This window comes from Balearica regulorum, chromosome 1, assembly GCF_011004875.1.
Source record: "Balearica regulorum gibbericeps isolate bBalReg1 chromosome 1, bBalReg1.pri, whole genome shotgun sequence".
Lineage (NCBI taxonomy): Eukaryota > Metazoa > Chordata > Aves > Gruiformes > Gruidae > Balearica > Balearica regulorum.
In genome coordinates, this window is record NC_046184.1 from 196,714,344 (window position 1) to 196,732,699 (window position 18,356).

Genomic DNA, 18,356 nt, shown 5'->3' on the forward strand with positions numbered 1-18,356 from the left:
CACATCTCCTGCAGCTCAGCTAACATGACAGCTAATTAAATACACTAACGGCCAGGTGCTCCTCCTTTGAGGTGGGACCCTGGAGTTATCTAGGGGTTGCTTCTGCTTGCGAGCAGTGCCGCTGGCTGGGGCCGGACTTCACGGGCTGCTCCCATGCCCAGCCCTCGTCTGCGAATTTTGCCCCCAGATTAAATCTCCTTGATGTGACTCACAATCAGCAGCAGCGAAGGGGAAATGTCAAATGCACTTGAAGCCAGGATATTTTGGCCGTGCTCATCCCTTTGCAATCCCAACCTGAAGAGTGGCTGAGTGCTCCATTGCTGTTCACTTTGTTGGGTTACATCCTTACAGTGAGAAGGCTCCTGACCTTGTTCAACTAATGACCAATAAAGCTCATAAATTTCAAAGGATATCCCAATATATGTGAGGTCTTCTATTTACAACATTCCCCTAAATACGTCCCTTTTTGCAAAAATGAAAGCTGCAGTTCTCACGTAATGGCATGAATTTACAGGCTAGGAGAAGCAGCCTAGCTCCTGGCTTCCCACTGACACAGCGAACAGGTTGGGAACAACTCACTTCCAAACTGCTGGGGTACCTTCCCTCTGGTGCTGCCAGGAGAAACTGCACATGGTTAGCCCTGCTGCACCAGCCGTGCTGCTCTCTGGGTGAAATCCCTGGACCCGGAGACCCATTAATCACCACAAAACCAAAGCAGAAAGCAGGAGATAGGCGTCTGTAAATCCTGGATCCTCATTTGCAAGGAATTCTCCAGGCTCCCAGTCCCGCTCAGTAAAACACCAGCATTTGCTGCAATGTGTGTCTGGCAGAAGAAAGGCCCCTTGCCACCTACCATTCCCTGCCTGCCCTTTGGGTGGAGTTTACACAGGGCCTCTCACTTAGCTTCTCACCTATTTGGTTTAACAGGGTACACCTCTAATCACATTCAGATTATAGGGAAAATGGGGGGAAAAAAGAATCTGAGCATTTATTTGCTATTCTGGAGTAACAGTCTCTGAGTAATGTTACAGGTGCAACGGTTGAAAATAAAACAGAGTTTATGGAACTGAATGGACAGTCATGGTACAGCAAGGAGAAGTAGACATGTCCTCCTGAAGTTATAATATAACATGAAAAGTACAGGGCAAAAAAGCTTAGCAGAAGAGCCAGAAGGATACCTACTGCTAGGGAAGGTGGTGATGGAGAGGCAGGAACAATACCTGTAAAGACATTTGTGAAAATCACCAAGTATTCTGTTCACACTCAATGTCCTGTCCACGCTCCTAGTGCACAGATGCCAGAGGAGGTCCCTGTCCCACCTGGAAGGAGCATTTGGACCATTAAGATTTCTTTGGGTGTCCGATTCCTCCAAAGTGGGCTTTTACTGGGCTGCAGTGATGGGAGCTGCTTGTGGCACGCTGCGAGCCATCGGTGGCAAGCTGCCTCTGCCAGCGCCGCCTGCTTCGGGCCGTGGCAGCAGCCACGTGGCATTGCTTCTGGTCACTGACTGGGTGACATTTCCTTCGGTATAAATTACAAATGTTACAAGCAAATGAACAGTTTGAAATTCATAGAGTCATAAACTGGAAGGCCAGGGGAGCCATTACCATCAGCCGCTCTGACCTCCTCTATAACACCGGCCGTAAAACCACAGCCGGGAACTCCTGCATCCAGCCCGGCAATTTGTGCCTGAGCAGGAGTGAATCTGTGAGAAAGACACTCTGTCTTGATTAAAATCCCGATGTGACAGAGAGCTCATATATCCTGGCTGAGAGCTCCTAAAGACTAATTACTCTTGCAGAATTCATACCTTATTCTCGCTTTGGGTTTGCTCCTCTCCACAGGGTTCCTTACCTGCATTACTCACAAAGCTCCCCTGCAAAAACCAAGCTGGATATTTCTTTGTAGCCACTGGTGTTCGATTTCCATTCCTGTTTGGGGACTGGATTCACAAATCGCCCTGAGAAAACAAGTAGGGACATGGGATCACCTGCAGGTTTTGGAAATATCAAAATATTCAGGATTTTCATCAAATATATTTTATACAAATGATTCGCTAAGCCCTCATCTAAAAGAGGTCAGTGGGCGCCTGTGCCCCCAGTAAGGCCGTACAGGGAAAAGCGAGAAGGCGAAGGTGAGATGAGTGAGAGGATTGACCGGGGGCTGATTATGGAGAAAACTGGAGGCAGTGTGCCCAGCCTCACCACGAACCGAAAGCCAAAAAAAAAAAAAAAAAGGCACATTTTAGGAAGCACAAGAGCTACGGGAGTGTCGGCATCAGGAAAGATGAAGAAAAGGGGTTTGAAACCCGCCTGTGCCGGGTGTGGGGCTGGACCGAAAGCCAAGAAGATGCTTTCAGCCACCGTGAGCAGGCAGGCGAAGAGGCAGCTGCTGGCCACCAAGGCACCAGGGAGCAGCCTGGGAGGGCAGGGGACCGGCTGGTTTCTCCATGTTCACACCAGCGCAGAACCTGACCTGCCATTCCCATGGCAACCCTAACCTGGCTGCATCACACCCAGGCAGATGAAGGCTTAAATTTAACAGCAAAGCCAGTCATCTCAGACCCTCGGCGCGAGCAACACAGCCGAGTTCGGGTTGCTGGGGGAACCATAACTTTTTAATCATGCTGCATTAAGGGTTTTATTACTCTGCATATTTATAAGGGTTGGTTTATTCAGATCCGTTGAGAGAGAGAGGGAGATTTGCCATTATTACTATGCCTTTTTTATTACCCCAGGTTTTTCCCTCGCTTTGTACTGCACTGGTGCTGGTGCAGGTGACTGGGGTACTGCTGCTGAGGGCAAAATAGTCACAGCGTGTGCAAGCAAAATAGCAAACAGAGATGCTAAAGAGAGAACTCCAAAGTATCCGAAGGAGGGAGATCATCAAGGTGGTAGATCAGTGCTTGATGTAATACGTAATATTTCTGTGGATTTTCAGTGAAAAGGCAGCTGGGACAAATGTTAGGAGGGTGTTTTACATAAATGGCAGCTACAAACATTTCAACAACCAAAAAGAATGACAACCAAAGGGAAATAATTGCTCAATGAGCTACTTTCTGCAAAGACTGAGGAACAAATGCAACCCAGAAGAGAAGTTTTCTGCTCTGCAGGGCCTTTGCGCATCCTTATTATTCCCCCTCCCGGCCTGTACAGCCTTGCTCAAAAACCTATTCGGAAAGCTTTCGGAAAAACAGCGACAGTAGTCTTTGTTTGAATCAGCTGGAAAAAATGTGCTTTCCAAAACATTTGGAAAGGCACAAAAATGACCTAAAGAAACCCTTGGAGGTTGTCCTGGGCTCAGGGCTCAGACAGACTTATTCCTTTGGATTTAGCTGCGGTGCTTTAACCCGTCCCTCCATGTTGCACACTGTCACCCCGCTGACTTGAGTGTATTTGGGCTTCTCGCTGAGCTGCTTGGCCCGTTGGACTGGCTGGAGTGGGAGGTGTGGGATGCCAGGGCCAGGCTTCTCCTTCGGCCCTGGAGAGGACCCAGCGAGGTGCTGGGAAGCTGCGTGCAGCCCACGTGAGGTGAGCGATTTGGTTACCCTTTCCAAACCTCACAAACAGATGACCTCATCGCCAAGGCAATCTGAAAGTAGCAGGAAAAACAAAACCTGTCAGCTTTGTGCCACGTGCTTTGGAAAATCCCTCCCAGTGCTCCGGTCACCATGAGCTCCATCCCAGACAAGCTGAGGATCTGGCAGTGCCTCAGCCCAGGCCTTTGCTGCCAGCCCCATCTGTGGCGGTGGTGCGTCAGAACAGAAACAAGACTTACAGCTTCCTCAGGACGACTTCCAGCACTGGCTGCTGGGCCTTTGAGAGGACTGTGGGCACCAGAAACACTGGGGCCTCCGCAGGGGCTGGGAAGAGTTGGTTTGTTTATTCCAGTGAAATAAATTCTGGGGAGAGAAGGAAGGAACAGAAGCTGGTATCACGTACACCACCGTGGGTTGCATGGGTCAGGGTGCTTCCACTGCTCACCTTTGTCCTCTCCCCCATCTGCTCTGCTGTCTGCCCCTGCCAACTCTTGCTACAGCTCCCGGCCCTTTCCTGCTCCCTCCAACGATGCCCACGCTCTTGGTGGTGCCGGCAGCAGGAGCCATGGCAGCAGCAGGTACCCCAGGGGCTCCGGCACCTTTGCCTCTCTTGTCCTCTCCTCTAACCCTGCCAGCTCGATGTCTCTTCTCACTCATTTTACTCCAGTGCTGATTTTTCAATTTTGGAAGATTTTGGGCTTTGACTGTCAGGGCGATGAAAGGGCAAATGCATCTCACATCAAAAGGCTCCAGCTGCGCTGGGTGAGCTGCTGCGCTGCGGCACTCGGGGGGATGAGTGCAGCATGTTTCTCTGCACGTGGCTCTTCCAGGCTGCAGCCGCAGGGAGACCTTCACGTTGTGGGTCGTGGACAGCTGGCCCTGACTGTGTGAGACTGCATGTTGTAGAGGAGTGGTCACCCTTGGTCAGACCAAATGTCCATCTGACCCTACGGCTTGTCCCAACCAGCAGCAGATGCCATGGGAGGAGGGTGAGGACAGGGACAACCCATTGCAGCACCTCCCCAACCTCTCCTCCTGCCTTTGGGGACCTGAGGGACCCCCCGAGTTGGAGTTAATGTCTCTGTAGGCAATTGCTTTTAAATTATTTTCCTTTCATGATTTTTCCTGCTGTGTTTTGAAGCTGTGGCCAGCACTGACAGCCTCCTGTGGCACAGCTCCATCCTGTAACGACACGCTGTGTGAAAAGACCTCTCCGTTTTGAAGCTGCTGCCTCCTGCTTTTGCTCCATGCCTCCAAGGTGTTGGCCGGGAAGAGGCGGTGAACAGTTATGGCCCGTTTGCCATCCCCAGGCCTCCACTATCACCTCTTCCTTCAGCTGGGCTGAAAACCCCTCTTTTTTCCTGATATTGCAACCGCTCTGTACCTTCAACTACCCCCGCACCCACCCTGCCCCTTCTCCTCCTTGCTGAGGGCGGGGGGGAGCAGACCGTTGTGTGGCAGCCCAGCTGCAGGCACGCTGTGGCTGTGCCTAGCGCTACAATGAACATCAGGGCGGAAAATCTTCCCCGAGGGGCTTCCCCGCAGTTACGGCACAGCACTGCAAACCCTGGTGCTGAGCGAGCCGGTGGGGACCTGCTGCCGCTCGCCCAGAGCGCTGGGCAGGAGATTATTATGGAATCGTTGGACGGTAAAACCTCTGAGCTGCTGGGTGGCCTCGTGGCGGTGAAGCAATGCAGCGTGGTGGCCTGGCCCACACGCAGCCTGAAGTAGGACACTATGGGTTTAAAATAATGTCATTCTATAAAGCTTTCTGGCTTTACGAGGCAGGCTGTCGCACTTGCCAGTTGGTGCGGAGGCTGAGAGCCGGTACCTGGCCCAGGCTGGCACCTCTGGCTGCCACAGTGAGCCGACGGTGACGGATTGCCGCACAGCCGCGCCGGCCGCCAGCGCCGGGCCGGGGGCAACGCTCACACCTTATTCCAAAGCTTTTTGCGCAGCCGCTGTCAATGTTGTGACACCTTTTTTTTTTTCAATGCCCTTTTCTTCTGCATACAGCCAGTAACTTAGAAGCACGCAAGATATTTTTAGACCTAACTTTTTGAAGTGCTTCAGGTCTGCAAGTGGGTGACTCAGCTGCCAGTGCTATTTACTTTAGTTTTGCATTCAAACTGGGCAATTACAGTTTTGAATGGCTATTTAGAGACCATATTTTCTTGTCATGCTGTCATACAGTTTGCACGGGGCGTTGTCTGTAACAAAGCACTTTGCACACCCAGGTATGTGTCTAAAGGCTTTCCAAAGCAGGTGGAGAATCAAGCCCTGGGCTGTCACACCTCTTTCATCCGGCTGCTTGTAAACCCACCTTCCTGTGCCCTTCGTAACACCACCTTATCTCAAGATGATCCGGCACGCTCTGCCAGGGATGCTCCCCAAGATGACAGCTCGGAAAGGATTTGGGTCATGACTGGAGCATAAGGTGGCATTTTCTCCCTAATGAAAGTCTCTCTCACAGCTTTTTCCTTTCAGAGGAAGAAATCTCTGCAGCTCAGAGAGCCATTTGTACTGGTTTAATGATGCTCAAGACATTTATCCTGGGGAAGGGTTCTGCCTGAGCTCCCTGTTTGCTTCAAGCCCACTTATTTATAACATCCTTTCCTCCAGTTCTTGAATCCTTCACCTGCACGAACATCTCTTTTACATCATCTTTATTGAACACAGTTAAGTGTAGCTCATGGGGTTATTGAATTACAGGCATGAACTTACCAAAATGAGATAAATCACTCATATATTAGCCTCTCTCTATTAAACACATTTCACCCTGAGGCATTTTTCCATAGAACAGATACTACATATCAAGCGTTTGAATACTCAAAGTAGCTAACGCGGGCTTCTCCCAGCAAGAAGGCACGCAATGGGAATGCAGCAGCCCTCTCTGAAGGAAGTTTTACTGCCTAAAATATTTATTAGACATAACATCCTCCATGCGAGGCTTGAACGGTAAGAGCTTGAGACGGAGCTTGAGCTTCATTTGCTCATATCGGATTCTCTTTCATGCGATGCAGAATTAAGCGGCAATGTGCGCTGGCCGTCAAAGGCACCGCGCTGCAGCGAGTCACCACCAGTCCCTGACACCAGCCTCTGCCCAGCCCCTGGCACGGAGCGCGATGCTCTCCCGGGGTCACTTACCAACGTGTCCCTGCCAGGCACCAGCTTTGCCCCCACAAATCACCACCTGCGAGATGGTTTTTGTCTTTGTGAGACATATTTGAGCTTGATTTGGGAGAGGCAGCACTGGGAAACAGTGATCCCATTTGGGGATGTGAAGGGGACTCGGCTGCATGCTCGGCCCCCGGCAGGGTGGGGAGCAGCAGGTTCTGGTGCTGCTCAGCCCCAAACCACATCAGCTCCTCGCCCGCCCTGCAGCACCCTCGGACTCATGCACCTCCAGAGCATCTCCAGACCACTGGTTTGCCTTTTTCTCTAGTTAATTTTAATTCTAGCACTTGTTTTAACTTCTCTTACCATGGCCTCACCTTTGGTATTTTCACAGTCCACATCACATCCAAGTTTCCTTCCCTGCCTTGTGGTTTGACAGGTCTTGGGGTTTTGGTGGATTTGTTTCCCTCTGGCATTACCCTGTCTGAGCTGGAAGCCTGAGAGGGTTCAGTGATGGTTTATTTGGGGGATCCTGATCCCAAACTGCATCTGTTGACTCCAAACCATTGATGCTGTAAGGTCACTGGCTGAGCTTCAGCCCAAGGTCCATGAGGTGAAGGCACAAAATCTCTTCCAACCATTTTGCTGGGAGAATGCAGACTCTTTCCTGCAGGTGTTGGGCTTCTGCAGGGAAAGTGATGCAAAACAACCTCCCTTTTTGTGCATGTTTGTCCAGGGACAGAACTCAACAGGAACCATCAGCGGCCTCCTGCAACTAAAGAGGGCTGATGTTTTTTGCTTGTTCAGGCTGCTGAAAAATGGCCAAAATCTCTGCAGAAATTCCCTTTTGCTAAATGCTCCTATTTTCTCCTATTTTCAGTAGAGCCGAAGTTTGAGTTATTTTCAGATAAAAAGATTCACTGAAATACAAAGAAGGGGAGAAAATAAATACTTACATAAAATAATCTGCCCTGATAAATCACCATGAAGATTAGCAACTTTTCAGGAACAGGCACATTCACTGGAGCATTGCTGGATCCTTGCTCCTTATGCACAGGATTTTGTTCTGAATAGCTCTTGGATATTCACTTCTTCCTTGTGAGGGTGGTGAGGCACTGGAACAGGTTGCCCAGAGAAGCTGTGGATGTCCCCTCCCTGGAAGTGTTCAAGGCCAGGCTGGATGGGGCTTTGGGCAACCTGGTCTAGTGGAGGGTGTCCCTGCCCATGGCAGGGGGGTTGGAACTGGATGATCTGTGAGGTCCCTTCCAACCCAAACCATTCTGTGATTCTATGATTCTATGATTTATAACCTCAAGGAGCATAAACTACCCAATTTAAATACTACTATTTAATTAAGTTGCCTCTCTCAAGGAAGATATTTTTTGCCATCAATTAATTAGGTTTCCAGCCAGTGGAAATGGTTTTCAGTGTGGATGTTTCACTTTTTCTCTGGGAATGCCTTTGATTAAGGAATAAACTGTAAAACTGATAACAGTGATGACATCTATGTATTATATTTAGTGTCCTCTGTCTGCAAAAGAAGTTTTCCTGCCCTGTTTTGCAATGTTCTGCAAGACTGTGGTGGAAACAAAAGCTGCACCACCCTTTCTCCTGCCTGAGCCCCTGTGCCCTTCAGGACCCCCCCCAAACACAGCGAACCCCACGAGTGGCACTTCTGGCTGCAACACCCCTGGGCCATCCGCAGCAGGATCAGCTGCTGCCCGTGGGCACGCGCATACAATGTGCTGAAAGCAAACCGGGGTGGGAGCTCCCTTTTCATGGCCTTTTTGTTCAAACTGCAGGTTTGTGACACATTATACCCACTTTGTCTTCCAAAGGCAGACTGCGGCTGGGATTTTCCCCCTTCCTTTGAGGTATGTGCATGTTGCTGGTTTACAGACACTGCGTGGTGCAGCATGGGTTACTCCATTAAACACAAACCTCAGTGATGCCATTTCTTCTCGTTCCGAGTGAATTGGATTCCATACTTTTAAATTTCTGTTAAAAAAACCCAAATAGACAAACATGACAGACAAACTTTCATGCTTATGTTTTATGTTGATCCATTTTCACTGTCTTCTCTCCTGGTGGAAGCTGAAATCATTTAGAGCCATCTACCAGTCTGTAATATTTTAACCAAAATCATCCATCTCATGTAAACATGACGGAGCTCGCAGTTTGTCAGAGCGGCGGTTTGGTGCCTGTGCCACCCATTTCCCCCATGACTGCATCTCACCGTGACACACTTGGGGTGCTGCACCCATCAGAATTTGCCAGGCAAGGGCATAGCAACGAATCCCAGGGGGGCTGAGAACAGGATGGCGCCTCCCGGCAAACACTTAACTTCAAGCAACAGGGGCCACCCGGTGTTCTGCAAGGCAGCTGTACTCCATCAGGTGGTCTCCTCTCATCCCCGTGTGGGCAATTTGATCTGCCCTTGGGTGTCCGTGTGCTCTTCAGCTTTTCAATCAGGGAAGAAGAGGTTTTCCAGCAGATTGGACCTTCTGATGGTGGGTGCCTGCAGCATTTTGAGGCCGTTGCCTTCCCACTGAACCCCATGGTGCAGATCAGCCAGCATCACTCACCAGTGCCTCGCTGTCTGCGGCTGCTACCTTTTCTCCTCCTGACCACCACCGCCTGCGCCTCCCGGGGAGCTGGAGAACCGTGTGATTGCAGATGACAGCCTCACCACTTCCCCCATGGTGCGAGGGTTGGATGAGATCTGATGAAGCAGCTGCTCACCAGCCCCAGGCACTGTCTGCCCATTGCTCAGGAGGCGCAGGCTGCTCTGCGTCAGAAGTCCCCGAGGAGCTCTCCCAGCAGAGCCTCCAAGGCAACTGGGGTGGGATTTTCAAACCAGCTGGTTTTGTCCAGCATGCAAATAAATTCCATGGATATCTTACACACCTGCATGGCTGGTGGTAGGGGCACATGTATTAGGAGCTTATATAAGGATTGCTAAGTTCTTGGGCTGGGACATCATACTCCTCTTACCTTTTCCTGATCTTGGTTTGGGTTGGAAGGGACCTCAAAGATCATCTAGTTCCAACCCCAATCTTCTGAAGGTCAGGTGGGGCAGAGAGCCAGGGCAAAGCCCGAAGCCTGTGCACAGAGGACTTCAGGGGTGCCCTAGCTGTGTATGAGCTGCCTGCACTGAGGTGAGCACACCTCAAAGAACACCACGATGATCATTCCTGGCACCCAAACACAGAATTTATCCCCAAAGAATCCTCCACAGCTTGCTGGCTATCTCCATATTCTGATCTACAGGAGCACATGGCTGAAGTTGATGTGGAACATGCCAAACAATATATTCTATTGTCTTCCCTAGCAGTTAACAGGAAGAACACACTAAGGTAGAGCTTGGCTGGTGTAGGAAGCCTTACAGGTTCCTACGTGTATTTGACAAACACTATAAACAGCAAAAGAAATTTAATTTAAAAAGTTGATGGATAAGAAGAGCTCTATGCACACCCTTCCAGCATCTTGTGGGAAGACCAGCCACTGGATACTAAAGGCAACCCTGCATAAACTGGAAACACAAATGCGGGGCATGGTCAGATTTTGGCACAGTGACTCGGAGACGGAATGAGTTCCATTAAAGATGGGAGTGTTATTTACATCTGTGGTGGGCTGACCCTGTCTGGAGGCCAGCTGCCCACCAAAGCCGCTCTATCACTGTCCATCCTCAGCTGGGCAGGGGAGAGAAAATATAACAAAAGGCTCGTGGGTCGAGATAAGGACAGGGAGAGACCACTCACCAATTACCATCACGGGCAAAACAGATTCAAAAAAAAAAAAAAATCTAATTTATTACCAAGCAAAACAGTAATGAGAAAAAACCCTAAATCTTCAAACCCCTTCCCCCCCACCCCTCCCTTCTTCCCAGGCTCAACTTCACTCCCAATTCCTCTACCTCCTCCCCCCCAGCAGCACAGGAGGACGGGGAATGGGGGTTGTGGTCTGTTCATCGCACGTTTTCTCTGCCACTCCAGTGTGGGTCCCTCCCACGGGGTGCAGACCTTCAGGAACAGACTGCTCCAGTGTGGGTCCCCCACGGGGTCACAAGTCCTGCCAGCAAACCTGCTCCAGTGTGGGCTCCTCTCTCCACAGGTCCACAGGTCCTGCCAGGAGCCTGCTCCAGCACGGGCTTCCCATGGGGTCACAGCCTCCTTTGGGCATCCACCTGCTCCAGTGTGGGGTCCTCCACGGGCTGCAGGTGGATATCTGCTCCACTATCATCCTCCATGGGCTGCAGGGGCACAGCCTGCCTCACCATGGTCTTCACCACAAGCTGCAGGGGGATCTCTGCTCTGGCTCCTGGAGCACCTCCTGCCCCTCCTTCTGCACGGACCTTCGTGTCTGCAGAACTGTTCCTATCACATATGGCCACTCCTCTCCCTGGCTGCAAAAACTATTCCTAGGTGGTTTTTTTTCCTTAACGCTGTTCCCCCAGAGGCACTACCACCATTGCTGGGCTCGGCCTTGGCCAGCAGCAGGTCCATCTTGGAGCCGGCTGGCATTGGCTCTATTGGACATGGGGGAAGCTTCTAGAAGCTTCTCACAGAAGCCACCCCTGTAGCCCCCCACTACCAAAACCTTGCCACACAAACCCAATACAGCACCTCACAGGGTAAGACAATACCTCTTCACCTTCTCACATAGCACCTTTGGGAAAGGCGCAATGGTGCCTTCCGTAAGCATCTGCTCAGGCTTTTCAACTCTGATCTCAGCACTCCTGTAGCCACTCTCCTTACACAAATCCCTACTTCATCTCCCTCCCTTCATCCGTCAGCTGGTTGAGTTTCTTATGTGGCTGGTGGGGTGGCTGAGAGACTGCTGCTCCTCAGACCCTGTGGGTAAAGCACTGGACAAATCCAAAGCTCCCATAGATAGTGAGCAAGGGCTCGCTCCGAGCACACGGCAGCTTTCCCACATCCCAGGCTGATGAAATAGAAACATTTCCTGAAAGTGGATGCTGTAAAGTCTATCTTTGGTGCTTCTGTGGGCACGGGGTTATGTGCCGAGATGTGCTGGGCTGCTTAAATAACACGTGCTTCTTGCGCTGGCCCTTTCTTCACCTCCCCTGGCTCAGGTGGAGTACCCAGCCCACCTAAGTAGGACCAGAAATGCAAAGGGATAAGCTTAGTGCGAGGGCCAAGGAAAGACACCCTAATCCTGGCAGGCTGAAAAGTGCTTTTCAGTATCTTGTGACATGGGAGCTCTCAGAGCAGTGATGGAGCTTGTCCAGATTCCCACCCTGGGCTGGAGCTGGTGCGTGTCACGCCAGGGCAACGGCTTCGTTCACATCAGTGCCGGTGCCAAGCTCTACAGCACAGGATCCCTTTAACTAAACAGTCCTCTGGAGATAGCTGCCTCCTGCCATCGCTGAAGCCAAACAAGATAAAGGCTGCTTAAAATCCTCGAGGAGAGGAACTTATCGCACGAGTCCTGGTGGAAGAAGCAGCTTTGTTTTTGTTTCTGTTCTGCTTTCAAAGGGTAAGCACCTTTTTCTCTACTGCTCCTACTGCTAGAGCAGTTTGTACATCCCATCATTCAGATGTCTGACACATCGTTTCACAAAATGTTCTTTATCCATAGCTGTGACAAGCAAATTACACTGAATTAAGCTCATCTACCTTGGTCTCAAGGGACGCTATTAAGCTGTCTCAGAACTGGCATCCTGAAGCACTGCCACCACTCAGCCTAGAGGAAGATGCTGAGACATTGCGCTACCCAACAAAAAAGGGCTGCTCTACTCAGGGGTGTAACCAAAATAGCACGTAGGGAGCACTACTGTTACTCAGTCCTTCTGCAGAAAATAGACTCAGTTTAAAAGAGCAACGATGTCTAGTCCAAATGGCACGTCTGCAACTTCACCACTGGCTCCAAGAAAGAATCCGTCTCTCCTTTCTGATACACAATAACCGATACGACATCCTGCAGGCTCCATCCCACCGTTATCATCCCACTCGGTGGCAGTCAAACTGCCTAACCGTGCCCATAAAATCATCAACAGCCACCATACAGGAGAGGCAGAGATCACAGCTTGCCTTTTAGCCAAGCCAGGATGGGCTTGGGAAAGATACAACAGGAGCTGCTTATTGCTCAAAGAGCAATTTTAGAAAGAAATCAATGGACACTGGGGAAGTAATTTCTTCACGTAAAACCTTCACTTGCAACTGACTCCAACCCTTGTTCTCACTAACTGCCACCTCTGCTGCCGTCTGAACGGGCAAGAGACGTACAAGGTGAAAATGATAGGAACAGCTTCCAAGATCCTTTTTGACAGAGCTTAAGGCCATTTCACATGACACGGCTAACTCCTCCCTGCTTCACTCACACTCCACTCACGCTTTGCTGTCTTCTTGTTTCAGCTGGCAAAGGAGAGTTGACACCACTTCCTATAAAATACCATCCTAATGATCAGTCTCACAGAAATGTGCTGCTTCACGTTGTGGAGAAAGCTTTGTGCAAAGCTACCATGGATGCGGTAGCTGACGAGACACTTGGGCTGCTGATGGCCCTCAGCAAAGAAACACGGAGGAACTCGGTCTTTTCTTTCGGAGGACCCCATCTAGCACAAATGAGACGCCAAGGACTGCGACACTGAACAGGCAACGGCACATACCTGCCACCTGCATTAAGCATCTCCCCCAAGAAAGCAAAGCGTGGAAACATAAATCCCATAAAAATTAAGCATTGCACACAAAGTAAAAAGGAATTTGGAGAGATGCGTCTGCTTGCTTCTCTCCCGCTCGGGCCTACCACCCCAGCTGCTTGAGGAGTTTGCCACCTACAGATGAATCGCCCCAGACAAGACTGCCCAGCAGCAGCTTCAGAATGAACAAAAAAAGAAAGCTGAAAGAAAACCTGAACCAACACTGGCCAGCCCCTCAGCTGGACGTTGCCTGGGCACTGCCACAGGCAATTCAGTATTTCCCAATTTATATTTACGCAGAGGAAGGAGAGGAGAGAACCAGTCTCATTCCCTTCCTCAGACTGCTCCTCACTACTACTGCTGCTGAAACCCTCTTTAAAAGGGGTCATTTACTTAGTTATTTATTTCCTCTTAAAGAGGCTGGGTTCTTATCAGGTATGATGAATTCAGATGTGCCACAAGTCAGGCTTGTGCCAAGGTGAACGTGCTAGAACGTATTTATCCTTCCATCGAGTTAAGCTTGTAGCCCCTTTTTGACATAAGCCTATTCTAGAAAAACAATTTGTTCTTTAATCAGAGCAACAGACAGGCTCCCAGACTCCAGCTATTTGAAATACACCCAGACTGGTCCACATAATTGTTGGTGAAAAAATGAAAAGCTTTGAAGTTCTTGAATCTAGTAACAAACGGTGAGCTAGGCAAGGGACGAGGCAACGCTCACGCGCCAGCTGCTGCATGCCGAGCTGCCGGCTCCCTCCCGGGAATTTGCAACTCTTCCATTAAATGTTCTCAAAGGAACTTTGTTCTTCCTCCCCTTTCTGTAAACCTCATGTAACACACACCCCCCCCCCCCCCAAGAGCAAAACAGGGACAGGATTAATTTATTATTTATTTTTTTAAAACAGTGCAGGAAACTAATTTAGAGCCTTGCCCTCAGTATTCCTAAAACCCGTATTAAAAAACTTACTTGATGCAGAAGATCATTTATAATTGTCATGAATATGACAAGACTAACTTTATCTGCAAAAGAAATATGGTCCATCATGAAGGCAGTGGAGGTTATACCAAGCATTGAAAAACCTTTTCTTCCCACAATTCTAGAGAAAGAAACCTTAAACTCCTCCTCCCAAACAACCAGCTGACTCAGACATCAGAACAAGTCAAACACTAAGATCTGACTTCCCTGTATTACCTCAGTTTGTTGAGGTAACCTGCAATGTCTACTAAAAATGGAGTAGAATGAAAGAAATTATTGCAAATGGAATAGCAGGCTATTTAGAACTAAATGTAGAGTATGATTTAGTGCTATTATAATTAGCTGATAAGCTGCATCTTCATCTCAGATACGTTCTTAATAGGAAAATGAAATTCAAGTGCAAACTAATGGCAAGAGTTCTTTGGTTAGTTGGATGTATTTCCCTTCGCAAAACTGAAATTAAAGCGAGCCTGCTACTTTTAAACAAAGCATTGGAGACATCACAATATACTGATATCAAATAAGGTTTGCATTAATATGAATAATATTAACTATAATACATTAATATAAATATGCATTGATAAGAAAGTAAAAAATCTAGGCCAATAGAACTTCAGCCAAAGAAAAGTTACTCTCGTCACCGTGTCAGTACCTGCTAAGAGTCTAGAGATACTAGACAGGCAAGGTCAAAGCCTACATATAAATCAAGGAAAGGACCAACAAAGGCTTCATTTGAAAAATAAAAAGACGTTTAAGGCACTCCCACCTATATCTTTATTTTTATTCCAGAAACTGAGGAAAGTCAGATTTGGACAACACATGTCAAAATGAAGAAGGTATCACAGTATAACTAAAGCAGCATAAACCGCACTCAGATTTTTTTATTTAGTTTTAAGTCTCCTGAGTACTTAAACCTCTACTCCGCTCAATTTTGTCTTCACCTCAAACATCATTTGCATTGCCGGCTGGCTACCTATTTGGTTTTTCTTTTGCTCTCCACCAGCAGCTCAATGCATTCGAATGGCTCATCCTAGTTGATATTCACACTACGTGAAGCACTTGCGGGAAAAAAATCCTGCATACATTTATGTCATAAAATCATGGTGTGGTATAAGACACCAAGATGAGTTACAGAAACCTTAGAAGAACTATTCAGACAGGAACATCTCTCGATTTTGTAGATGAAAAGGAGCTGTCTGATCTATGAAATGTAGGTAGTAATAAACCCACGTTCAGTGTATCTCCAGCTGATCAGCTACATGTAGCAACAAGGGTAACGACGTTTTATGAAGGCACGCTATTTTTTCTCCTATTTAAAGACAATAATAAAAAAATCCTTCTCAGCAGTTAATGGCAGGCTGCTCACTTGCAAGAAGAATTCCTGTCAGATGCTGTTTCTCAGGACTCAACCCGATATAGATGTACGATGGGGGAGTGGGGTGCTGTTGTTGATAAAAAGGAATACCAGGCAAAGGTCATATGCAGATTTATGAAAAATAAATTTATTACATAACACCTTGTTTTAACAATGTTTGATTTTTTTTTTTTAATTCAGAATACTTGTGTCATTCATGTAAAATAGTTTGATACAGTACATTGTATGTAAGTTTTTCCTCATAAATTCTAAGGCTCTCCTAACACCTTGATCCTCTGCTGTAGGAATGGCACCCCTAAACAACATGTGAACATTTAAAAAAAAATAATTAACTGAACAAAATTTAAAATCCACTACACCAAGCTGGTTCTCAAAAATCATGATGAAATATCTGAATGGATGCCGCACCTTTTTAGGAAATATCATTCATGCTTTTTTAATCCCAAAGCATGCTCACAAATCATTAACACCAACAGGAAAAAAAATAAAACACTGTCTATGACAATCATTTTAGTTTGTTTGCTGAACCAAACATGTTTATATCAATGACAACATACTTATTTTACTATCAAATAGCAGCTTTAATACCAGTCAAGTCATAGATTTAAAAACAGAAACTTATGTTGGAAATCAATCTTTGGGACATTTGTAATTGCTGGGAAAAAAACGCAAACGTTTTCATGTTCTTAAACAAAAATCTCATCGTAGCAATCGTGTCGGTCATAAAACATTGATCTAGGTGGAAAATGAACCAACCCACAAAAGTCACTAAAAATAAACGTCTATCAAAATTGTCTCAGAGTCACGGTTAGTTTGCTTTTTTTGCCATGGTAACATATACTGTATGCTTCAAGTACCAGTTCAAAGATGTTGTGTACTATCGGTCAGATAAAGTTGTTACATCAAGAGAATTCACCACATACGACAACAAAAATGCTTGCCCCTAGCACATTTCACAGCTTCAACTGCTACAGACTGTCACTGAAAAAAATGCATCGGTCAGTCTGAACCATGTCAAGTAAACTATGGAAGTAGCATATCCACAACACAAACTGTGCTAGCACTTTCTTTTCAAGTCTAACCCCAAAAACAGGTACAATTCGGGAGCCACTACTCCCCTCTGTGGAAGGGGGTGGATCGTGGCGATCGGACAGGTTGGAGGTGTGGTTGTACAGTACATTCTCGTGGCCCAAGCTGGGTTCCAGGCAGGCAGCAGCCAGTCCTGCAGCATTAGCAACAGTGCATTGACATTAGTGGGACGCAGCTCAGTACCGATGTGTCTGATGCGAGTACTGTGGCGGCTGCTGGGAGGTAGTTGAATATCCCATGCTGCTCTGTGGCTGTGATGTGCTTGGTCCGGGGTTGGGGTAGGCAGCATGGGGGTTGGAACGCTGCAGAGGGGTAAAAGCAGAGGAAACGCAATCCTTCGTAACAGGTACATCGCAAGACAGTTTCACCTACCAATTTATTTCTTCAAGAGGTACTGAGCACACACAGTCTCAAAGCGGCTGCACTGCCAGGCTTCTTTTCACTTACTCTGATTACAGCAGGGGCAGGTTTGCCCATCAGGAATATCAGATTAGAAAGTGACAGTTACCACCCTTCGGTATCCATCCTAATTACCTCCTGTGATCCTCCTGCATGGTACAGAAGGCTACCAACGCTCACAGCTGTGGTTTTTCTCCACTTGCTCCCTTCCCTTTACCGAGAAGGAGGTTGGGGTGGAGATCTGACAGTGCATCTTACTGCTGATGAGGCACTCTGCGTTTATTTCGGAGATTTTCCTACACAAAGGATATGCTTGCCACCCTTTTGTATGACCTAGGAGTAAAGGCTGAGAGCACTGCATTTAGGCTAAAGCGTCATCTAGCAGCAGCCTAACTCTCCTTCCAGTAGTTGTAAAAGACAACGGCCACAGTCTTCTCAGTGGAACCAGATACATCAAGGGGAAATGGCCATAGGCTGTGGCTTGGGAGGTTCAGGTTGGACATTAGGGAAAAAAACTCTAAGAGGCTAGTACAGCACTAGAAGAGCTTGCCCAGAGAGGCAGTGAAGTCTCTACTATGGAGGTTTTAAAGACTCAGCTGAACAAAGCCATAGCTGACCTGATTTAACATGAGCAACAGTCCTGCTTTGAGTGGGAGACTGGGCTAAGATGGTCTCCAGTGGCCCCTTTCACCCAGCATTTCTAAAATTATTTATAGAGTGGGGCATGCATCACCGCAATAAACACTGAGCAAACCAGCAACTGCCTACTTCAATTTTAGCCTAAAAGTTATTTACACATCACACATCATAAAGGAAAAGATGGACTGCATGTGGGATTTTCCATCTGAGTATATGACCACTTAGTAGCATTTAACAGGTCACTAAATTAAAACAGGATAGTAATGTAATGAAATTGTGTTACGTTTATGTTAAGGTTTACACACACACAGAAAAATGTAGTGTTTAGAAACTGCTATTTAACTTCTAACTCTTGATACCGCAAGATGTATTATGATTGTTAGCTAAAGCTGCTTCTAGTAAAGGTCTGGAAACATCCTGAAGGTGAATATTCCAGGATTAGGAATATTAGGTTGCTACCAGGACCTGAATAGGCAAAAGTATGGTGACCCAACATCCTGAAAAAATAAAATATGAAATTAACTTTACATATTTTATAAAATAAATTATAAAATAATAAACA

At 47.7% G+C, this 18,356-nt stretch overlaps 1 protein-coding gene across 8 annotated transcripts in view; it reads right to left on the minus strand.

Annotated features, from left to right (window-relative positions):
- Window positions 1-15,774: 15,774 nt before the first annotated feature.
- The window catches only part of CDK8 (cyclin dependent kinase 8), an 85,372-nt gene continuing 82,790 nt past the window's right edge, over window positions 15,775-18,356 (minus strand). For all 8 annotated transcript variants that reach the window (XM_075742130.1, XM_075742129.1, XM_075742135.1 and 5 more), the window contains one exon: window positions 15,775-17,058. In XM_075742130.1, the coding sequence (XP_075598245.1) occupies window positions 16,933-17,058 (126 nt within the window). In that variant the 3' untranslated portion in view covers window positions 15,775-16,932. The remainder of the gene's footprint in view (window positions 17,059-18,356) is intronic.